The 10,661-nt window shown below is 42.0% G+C and overlaps 1 protein-coding gene across 1 annotated transcript; it reads left to right on the top strand.

Annotated features, from left to right (window-relative positions):
- The first annotated feature begins 1,642 nt into the window (after nt 1-1,642).
- Nucleotides 1,643-9,818, top strand: LOC308584446 (glutathione S-transferase-like). Its single transcript, XM_081189248.1, has 7 exons — nt 1,643-1,796; nt 3,713-3,819; nt 4,655-4,706; nt 5,396-5,528; nt 6,967-7,108; nt 7,551-7,682; nt 9,529-9,818. Exons 2-7 carry the CDS (start codon nt 3,733-3,735, stop codon nt 9,649-9,651), a joined length of 669 nt encoding a protein of 222 aa, XP_081045374.1. The 5' UTR covers nt 1,643-1,796; nt 3,713-3,732; the 3' UTR covers nt 9,652-9,818.
- The last annotated feature ends 843 nt before the right edge of the window (nt 9,819-10,661 follow it).

Raw genomic sequence — 10,661 nt, 5'->3', positions numbered from 1 at the left:
AGAAGGAACAAAACCATATAGGCCATGTTGCTTAGGAGCCAATTCCTAGGGGCCAAGGTCCCTTTGCCCCCCCATAAAATATTTTAGGGGACTGGGCCCCCACAAAGCTGATGGGCATTGCCATTCAAATCGTGTGCATGTGCCACATATTGTGATCAATTATGCGGGGTGGGGCTTACCTGCTCCCCCCCATATTTTATTCAAGTTGGCATGGCACCCTGTCATATTGTGATAGATGACAGTTCCCTTTTTACTACTAATGACATCAATCTCACTTTTAGAGATGTTTTATAGGTTTCTACTATTCTACTAGCTCGCCATCACAAGCTCTTTTTTTTTTTTTTAGAGAAAGCTGTAGATAAAAAGTAGCCACATGACCATAAAGAATAGAATAGTTGATAATGGAGGAGGAAGTACAGTGAGTCTTCAAAAAATTAGAAATGGGTTAGATGGATAAACCCCAGTACAGTGGTACATCTAGTTATGAACTTAATTCATTCTGGAGGTCCGTTGTTAACCTGAAACTTTTTAACTAGAGGCATGCTTTCGCTAATGGGGCCTCTTGCTGCCGCTGCGCCGCCAGCACACGATTTCCATTCTCATCCTGGGGCAAAGTTCTCAACTCGAGGTAACTCTTCCAGGTTAGCTGAGTTTGTAACCTGAAGCGTTTGTAACCTGAGGCGTTTGTAACTCGGGGTACCACTGTATTAGATGGGAATAATCTACTCTGGTCTAATATCATGCAGAAACATTTCTGTCTTCTTAATAATAATAATAATAATAATAATAATAATAATAATAATAATTTATTATTTGTACCCCGCCCATCTGGCTGGGTTTCCCCAGACACTCTGGGCGGCTCCCAACAGAATATTAAAAACATGACAAAACATCACACATTAAAACTTCCCTAAACAGGGTTGCCTTCAGATGTCTTCTAAAAGGCAGTTGTTTATTTCCTTCACATCTGATGGGAGGGCGTTTCACAGGGGGGGGGGCACCACTACAGAGAAGGCCCTCTGCCTGGTTCCCTGTAACCTCACTTCTCGCAGTGAGGGAACTGCCAGAAGACCCTCGGAGCTGGATCTCGGTGTTTTACTCTATAACCCTATATGTCAAAAGAAGTTCATGCTATGCAAAACTTGCTTATTCTACCAGACTCTTATCAGGCTATGATATTTCATTTTCCCTTTGCTCTAGTACCAATGTTTGGTTTCATGGATATTGTGGTATGGAATGTATTGCACCTTATGGAAAAAAGCCTTTCAATAATAATTTACTCTTTAAAGAGAAGCAGCTGACACAGGCATCCAGACTCCTTGGCCAAAAGCACTTCTCACTGTTTTGCACACCAGTGTAAATTAATCACAGCCATCTAAATACCCCAAACCCCTCAAAAGGTGAGTGCCACCAGCAGGGAACTCCTTTGTAGATGACCTTTGTCCATATTTCCTAGCCAGCAGCTGCAGCCAAAGATTGCGGTGGCCTCCTGCCCAGTGATACAAGAGCTTGGGTTAATTATGATAAGGACATTAACGTTTGCCCTCAATGCAGCTGCACAGATTTACACTAAACTGAGTTGCATCACGTTATGTACCTGCAAGAGAACCTTTCCCATTGTGGATTAACTTTGTGCAACTGATTTGACCCTAGGTGAAAAGTCTCACAAAAGGCAGAGCTGGAAGGTGGAGCTTCTGAGCTTTTTATAAACTTGATGCACACAAGTTCAGCCTTTGCTCTGTCTTATAAGAAGTATCACTTGCCCAGCAGGACTTCCAGCAGGTTAGTAGTCAAAGGTAGGCAATTCCTTTGGAGAGACATAGCTCAAGAGTGACACCCTTGACAGAGGAGTGGTGCAGGGACAATTCCCAAAGACCTCACCTCTGCCCAAAGATTTTCTTCTTTTACCCAGCCACTGTGGGTGGCTCCCAACAGAACATTAAAAGGTGGTGGTAGGATTTTCTGGAGATCTGTAATCTTGTGAAAGAAGCTTTTCTGTCTGGATAGACCAAAGGGAGGAGCTGGACAGTGGCAGAACTCTAAAAATCAAATAGCGGTGGGTTGAGGGTTTTGGTGGCACCTCAAAGGAGTGTTGGGTAGAGTTGGGAGAGAAATTTGATTTAAAAAAAAATTATACTTTTCAAATATTCATTAATTTTATAATCATTTTAACATTTCAAAGTCTGTCTTCCTTTCCCCTCTTTCTGCGGTTCCTTAAATTTATTTTTTAATATCTTCTGCATATCCAAATTCATTTAATTTGCTCATTTAATTATCGACTTTAAATATATACTGTACTCTTATGAAACTGCAGGTTATTACAATAATCCTGCCGGTGGTTATATCTGTTTGCAATTTATCTGCAAATATTCAATAAACCATTTCCATTCTTTTATAAAAAGTTTGTTATCTTGATTACTTATTCTTCATTTCAAGAAATCGAGAGAAATGTGATTCAGTTTGCATTTTAATGTGCCAAATTTGCATTTTCTGAAATAATATGCCACCTGAAACATAGCTCTCGTTTGAGATTTGCAAATACGTGACAAATACCTCCAGACAAATAGTGCATAAAAATGCACAAAGTGTGCATATAAATGCATTTATTAGTGAAAACAATGTACCATGTAGTTGTCCAGAGAAATAGATCCATTACATTTTTGGGAGCGAGGTTCCTATGCCAGCATCCTGCGAACTCAGCTCTCCAACAGGGAAGGCTGACTTTGGCTTATTGCCTTGCAAAGTTCTAGTGTGAATTGCCACCTAAGTAGCTAAAGGGTGAGTTTTATGGGTCCATTCTGCAGCACCTGCTCTTGTCCAAATGGTGCCATGGCATAGATACAAAGGCAAGGACCAAACAGGATTCAAAACCTCAAGAAGAGGGGGCAAGGAAGGCAAGGCAAATCTTTTGCTTTTCGTTAAATTGGCAATTTACGGATGGTGGAGACTGGGGCAAATTGGTTGAGAGAAGGGAGTGTCTCTGTGAGGAAATCTGAAATAGTTTTAGGGTGGAGGTGGGCTCCAGATGTGATCCATCACCATAAAATCCCATCATCCCTGATAGCTAGCCATGCTGGAGAGGCAGGTTTCCAGAGCTGTTTTAGGAGATACAAGGCAGATAGTGACAATGGCAACAGTGCAGGAATGAGGGGGGAATTTACTATTTTGTGCCTCTGTGGATCATGGCCATCTAATGAGGGTTAAACGTTCATTATTTTTAAAAACTCATTTTCAATTTTATCTTTACTATGATATGCCATATCTGCTTGTGCATCATGATTATGAAACTGGTTTTTTTAAAACCAACAGACAAGAAGCCGTTAGACAAGAGAGCCAGCGTGGTGTAATGGTTAACAGCGATAGACTCGTAATCTGGTGAACCGGGTTCGCTTCCCAGCTCCTCCACATGCAGCTGCTGGGTGACCTTGGGCCAGTCACACTGAAGTCTCTCAGCCCCACTCACCTCACAGAGTGTTTGTTGTGGGGGAGGAAGGGAAAGGAGATTGTTAGCTGCTTTGAGATTCCTTCGGGTAGTGATAAAGCGGGATATCAAATCCAAACTCAAACTCCTCCTCCTCTTCTTCTTCTTCTTCTTCAATCTGAAATCCTGCTACAAGCAATCACCAACCAGCATTTTAAAAAGTTGTCCTTCTCTAGCGGTGGTTGTTTCTCTATTAAACACCATCTCTCTATCTCTCTGTTATCACAATAGAAAAGTAAGCACTTAGAAACATGGCTGGGATACCAAAGCTTTACTACATCAATGGAAGAGGCCGGATGGAAACCATAAGGTGGCTGTTGGCTGCAGCTGGGGTCGAGGTTTGTCTTCAGAATTTATCTAAAACCCACCATTTATTTAAGGCTGTACAAATATAACCGCATATTTGAAGCACATCCCTCTCCGCCCCCACAAGAAAAAGAATATGGGGAAATATAGCTTGTTCGAGGCTGTTATGTGCATACATAAATGAGGGTGTTGAGAATTGTAGCTCTGTGGGGATAAACCAGATCTCCCAGGATTCCTTGGGAGAAGTCATGTGCTTTCAAAGTGCTTTGAAGGCATGCAGACTAGGAATCCATTTCAGGCAGTTGGGTCCAGTCCTACCATATGGCAGAGTGAGGCACCTGCCTCAGGTGACTGATTTTAATTATTCTGGAAGGGTAGCAAATTGTCGCATTTACAGTGTTTTCATTCACTATTGTGGCACCTTTATTGTCAGGGACAGGGATTTTCTGCGTCATGTGCCGAAATAAATTGACTTGTGCAGGGGAACCATTTGGTGTTCTGTCTCAGACAGAGAAAAGTCTTGGGCTGGCCTTGCTTTCACACCAAGACATCCATTTTTGTGACTTCCCTGTTTCAGGGCATGAACTGCTTTCCGACTCACACCACTTTTAATATCATATCCCCACTTCAACCATCAATGACATTAGCAGTGGAATTAATATTGTCCCAGCCCTTATAATCCCCTCCCATGCTTTGTGGCACGTTCCTATCTCGTATTGCTTTCCCAAAAAATTGACAACAGAAGAGGAGATTACTTAGGGGGTTTCCATGAAATTTCCTCCAGTGCTTGAAAAACTCTGGGCCATTTATGGCAGCTGAAATTATTTCATGAGACCATTGAAATCTTCTGCCTCTTTTATTTTCTAGTTTAAAGAACAATTTATTGAGTCAAACGAAGATCTGGAAAAGTTAAGGAAGGGTGAGTATGACATCTGAATATCTCAGGATACTTTAGAGGATAATCACACAGACACCAAGATTACACGGAAGTTAAAAGAGCAAGTTTATAGTGTAGATGGATTCCCTGTACAATATGAAGAATAGACAATCTACTCTGAAGAGTCACTGCAATTCTACATATGCCTCCTCACATGTGGGCCACATTGAGTTCAGTGGGACTATCTTCCAGTCTTAATCATAGGTGTTTTCAAAGTTCTCCAGTTCTTCATTGTGCCCTTAATCTCAGTTACCTGTGCACGATTTTCGGCAAGAATATGTGTGAATTTACAGTTGTTATCTGGTTGTATTGCCTTTAACTCTGTCCTTTGAAAGCGAAGAGAGTTTCCTAACAATAGACAGCAACCTTCAACACATGATATTCAACACTGCATTTTGCAGGGCAGTTTGCTTGTTTTTAGCTAGAGAGCAGATTCAGCATATACACACAAAACTAGTTATCCATTGTGTGTTTGCTGTACAGGTTTAGCACATTTCTGCAAAAGCATTCTTCACTATACAAAAAAAAGCAGAGGCAAACTTTATGATCAGAAAGGAACAATGGAGAAGTAAATACTCAGATTCAAAGCATGTCAGATGTTCCTGAAAATTCACATGTCCTTGTAATTAACTGGGAGAATGAAATGACACTTTTCATCTTCCTTTGAAAAGATGGAGTCCTGCTCTTTCAACAAGCGCCCATGGTGGAAATTGATGGGATGAAGATGGTGCAGACGCGAGCTATTCTCAACTACATTGCAACCAAATACAATCTCTATGGGAAGGATGTGAAGCAGAGAGCATTGTACTGTAACATTTCTATAAGTTTTGTTATTAATGCATGATCCAAGAAGAAATCTCTAGTCTGTGATATAATCTGCTGACAAGCTATGAGTCAGCGCATTTCAACTCCCTGTGACTGCCAACTAAAACAAAAAAGGTTCAAGATTGAGCAATGTGAGCTAATATCATCTCTCAGTTTCCCAACTAGTTCATGTGGACTGGTTCATTTGAAATCAAGGTGGTTTCTCCAAAGTTCATGCCCTAGACATTCATTTAATCTCAATAGATTGCATCACTGGAGGTCAATATACCTTTCCCATTCCCCCCCTTTTCGCTTATATAATTCTGATTTTTAATATGATTTGCTTAAAAAAAAGTGTAACTGAAGAAGGTCTCTATGACTGATCAGCAAATCATACAGTTTTTTGTTCATTGTGCATATTTATGCCCATGAAAATAGGGGCATTTCCTGCTAATGTGTTTTTTCTATCAGACAAATGATATTATGCCGAAAGCACTTTTATTATGGTGTATGAGAGAGAGACTGAGACTGAGAGACACTGAGAGAGAAAAGGGCTCTTTCAAAGGAAGAAATATACCTTCTCCAAAATATAGAAGCATTGTCCCTGTTTTTCTACTGAGATGACTCAATTCTCCCCTCTCCCTCTTGTGTTGGTTCTGTTTGTCTTACCATTGTGTTGTTGTTGTTGTTGTTGTTGTTGTTGTTGTTGTTGTTGTTGTTATATCCATTTGTCCAGTGCCCATGTGTGCTGTTTTCTGAAAAGAGTATAGTTTAAAGGGCTTTCCACAGAGAACAAGGTAAAAGAGGCTTTGGCATGGAAAGCCCCATACAAATAGGAATTAGTTGCCACAAGACTCTAGATATGTGCGGCTAATTTTCACAATCCCACTCTGTCCTACATATGTGGTTTTACTCCTGCTTCCATTAGCCCTGGCCAGCATGGCCTAAGGTCAGGGGTGATGGAAGTAGGAACCAAATAAACTTCTGGAGGTAAACAGCTTCTCTATCCCTGCTACAGAGGGGCAACAGGTCTAGCACCCAGGGATATCCGTATGATTTTATTATTGAGTTATCTGAGTTGGTTGAGTTGAGTTGTTTTTTAAAGCCCACCCTTCAGCCAAAAAACATTCCTGGAGCATCTGAAAAGAAATGACATGAAAGGAACATGAATCAGGTGTGAGGAGGAAATAAGCAAATTGAGGTTCAAGTTCCTCGCTGCCGTCTTTCTATGTGGGTGAGGTGCTCTGAATTGTTGAAGTGGCTACACAATATTTTTTTAAAAAATATTATTCCTGATGTTGTTATTATTATCTGAGAGGAAGAAACCCTTTCCCACTATTGACGCACGAGCTTTATTGGTGTCCGCGATTTTCAATGTACCACACCAAGTCCCATGGTCCCTGGCGATCCAGTCACAACAACATTTTCTTTCCCTCAGGATTGATATGTATTGTGAAGGTACTATGGATCTGTATGAACTGATGCTGATGCTTCCCATCAGGCCAGCTGACACGAGGGAGAAGGAGTTTGCAAACATTGTCGAAAAAGCCACCACCAGATACTTCCCAGCCTTCGAAAAGGTACGAGGCAAAGAAGGAACGGAACTTACAACCCCTTTTGAGAGAACAGAGTCACCTATGCTCAACTGTAGTTGGCAGCTGGTAATCTTGACAGGACTGCCTGGTCTGTCAGAAATCATTTTCTTAATTCTTCATTTTCCAAATGGCAACAGTAAATTTTAGACCATGTCCTGAGCTAAAAGGAAACATTTTAGTGGTGTGAGAGAAGAGTAAGCATAGCACACAGCTTGTTAATACTCCAGCTTCTCACTTTTGGTGCAGTGGCTTTTCAGATGAAGTGGGGGGGGGGGTTCGGCACTCCTTACCTCAGTACTGATCCAAATCCTCTTCATGTCATGATGCAATATTATCTGGGTGCTTGGTTTACAAAAGTTGCCCAAATATATATTCTCCATTTTGTTTATGTACCTGAAGTACTCTTAAAACATTTCCCGCTCCGTAGGTCCTCAGAGATCACAGGCAAAATTTCCTGGTGGGAAATCAGCTCAGCAAAGCAGATATTCAACTGCTTGAAGCCATTTTAATGGCAGAAGAGCTGAAGGCTGATATTCTCTCCCAATTCCCTCTTTTAAAGGTAAGCAACACAATTTCACAACTTATTATAAAAGATAGAGGATGAACAGGTGTTGTTGTTGTTGTTTTTGTAATGATTGATGATTGATTGATTGATTGATTGATTGATTGATTTATACACACCCCGCCCATCTGGCTGGGTTTCCCCAGCCACTCTGGCTGGCTCCCAACAGAACATGAAAAACACGATAAAGCATCAAACATTAAAAACTTGCCTAAGTAGGTACAGTGGTACCTCGGGTTACATATTCTTCAGGTTACATACGCTTCAGGTTACACACTCCGCTAACCCAGAAATAGTGCTTCAGGTTAAGAACTTTGCTTCAGGATGAGAACAGAAATTGTGCTCCGGCAGCGTGGCAGCAGCAGGAGGCCCCATTAGCTAAAGTGGTGCTTCAGGTTAAGAACAGTTTCAGGTTAAGAACGGACCTCCGGAACAAATTAAGTACTTAACCTGCGGTACCACTGTACAGGTTCCCTGGCTCTTGCAAGTTCTCATTAGCTGTGAAACTCTCCAGATCTTGCTGCACTGCAGCTCCCATCCACCCCAATCACTGGCCATGCTGGCTGGGGCTGATGGGAAATGTAGGCCGTCCATAAGGGAAAGGTCATAGGTTCCCTACCTCTGTGCTAGAGCACGCTATCCATACAAGAGTAGCAGAATAGCAAGGGGGTTGGACGCAGCGACACACCATAGGGAACAATATGTCTGCTAATTGCAAATACCATTCAAGTCAAACTGCCCCAAAGTGAGACTCCATATTCCGTTTTCCAAGGTATACTCGGTAAGGTAAAGGTACAGGGACCCCTGACCATTAGGTCCATTCGTGGCCGACTCTGGGGTTGGGGCGCTCATCTCGCTTTACAGGCCAAGGGAGCCGGTGCACAGCTTCTAGGTCATGTGGGCAGCATGACTAAGCCGCTTCTGGCGAACCAGAGCAGCGCACGGAAACGCCGTTTACCTTCCTGCTGGAGCGGTACCTATTTATCTACTTGCACTTTGACGTGCTTTCAAACTGCTAGGTTGGCAGGAGCAGGGACTGAACAACGGGAGCTCACCCCGTCGCGGGGATTCGAACACCGACCTTCTGATCGGCAAGTCCTAGGCTCTGTGGTTTAACCCACAGCGCCACCCGCGTACTTGGTACAGCACTGTAATTCTCTGGGGACCTTTGCTGGTATACAACAGATAGATTGTGCAGGTTCCCAGGCTTTAAAAATGTCTGTACGCATATAGTGTATATGTGTGCGTGTGTGTTTTGGTGATTGAGCATGTAGCATTGAGGCATCAGATCAAGGCCTGCATTCTAAAATGAGCTTAAAAAATATATTTGCAAATGTTTGTATGTCTCATGCCAGGCATAAAGCAGCTGTCTAAGTACTTTGGCAGTTGTTTATCTCCTTGAACAGGACCCCCTGATTTATAATAGTAACAGGAGACACGTTTCTCAAAGTTGTAAAAGGGAAATACAGGCTGGGAGCAAAGGTTACATTGACCCTACAAATTACAGAATACAATCAGGCTGCAGAAACACCATCGTCTCTGAAACGTGACTTGGGTTTCCATCACACAAATAAGGCCCATATTCATGGATAAGCCATTTGTGAATTAACCGTGGACTCTTAAAAGCAACTCACAAGCCTGCAAATAGTGGCTTCCATCTTCAAAGGAGCAACCTTGAAATAACTGTGTTTTGTAGATAATAACGTTTCTCATAAATAGTTTCAGTATTGATGATCAAGTTGTACTACCATCATGGTGAGAGATGATTCTTCAGGAATGCCACCATTTTTGCTATAAGACTTCTCCTTTTCTCTTCTAAATGTTTTGCTGTTTCTCTTTTCAGGCTTTTAAAGTAAGAATCAGCAGCATCCCTACAGTTAAGAAATTTATGCAGCCCGGGAGTCCAAGAAAACCACCAATGGAAGTTAAGGATGTGCCAGGGATCATGAAGATTTTCTACGGATAAACTGAAACAAAGCAAAATTATTTCACCTCAGTTGTAGGTAGCTACAACTACACTGGGCACAAATTGGGGTGTAAATTCACAAAGCTACAGTGAGAACAACAAGAGTAAAAGATGGTAATATTGTGTGGTGCTACACTGAAATGTAATAAAACATTCTACAGCTTTTATACTTTTGTGCAATGTTTTTCTTGAGTAGCCAATAACATGTCTGTCCAACCACCACTAGTTCCTGCTGGTGCTTTGCATAAACGAAGCCAAGTTTGACAATTCGGCAGCTAAACGCTAACCCAAATGGATACATAACAAGCAGGAATTAACGAGGTGACCCTTACCCAAAGACTGAGGCTGCCACCCTTTCCCCACATTTAATACGGCCGGGCTTCCTTCTCCCATACATTGGATTGTGCAGTTGTGGGGAAGCTTTGCCAGATCAAACTTCTCTTGAAGCCACAAGAACTTTGCTTCAGGATAAGAACAGAAATCGTGCGGCAGCGGTGCGGCAGCAGCAGGAGGCCCCATTAGCTAAAGTGGTGCTTCAGGTTAAGAACGGACCTCCGGAACGAATTAAGTACTTAACCCGAGGTACCACTGTACACCCAAGAGATCGCTGCAGTCCACGGGACAGCTTCTCCTGCAAAGATCTCATAAGCTGCCTCTACAATAACTCAGAGCAGGGTTTTGAGTGTGGCTGTCTCTGTCCTGTGAAATAGCATTCCTGTCGAAACCCGACAAGTGCTCTCTATCTGCGCATTTCTTTTTACTGACAGGATTTCCCATCTGGATAAACGGGCCTCTTTTTTACCATGAGCATTTGCTTTTTTCCAATCCTAAATGCATTTGAGATACTGTATATGTGTTTTAACCATTTATAATAATCTTATGTGTAAATTGCCTTTAGATGGCTGTTTAGAAGATTGCGGGAGAATCAATTATTATAATAACAACAATAAAAAATGGTTATAGGACAACAGCCATGGAAAAAAACTATTTCTACACACTTCTCTATAAAT

The sequence above is a fragment of the Podarcis bocagei genome (genome assembly GCF_964188305.1).
Source record: "Podarcis bocagei genome assembly, chromosome: 3".
NCBI lineage: Eukaryota > Metazoa > Chordata > Lepidosauria > Squamata > Lacertidae > Podarcis > Podarcis bocagei.
Note: the sequence above shows the minus strand (reverse complement) of the source record. Positions and strands in the feature narration are given on the sequence as shown.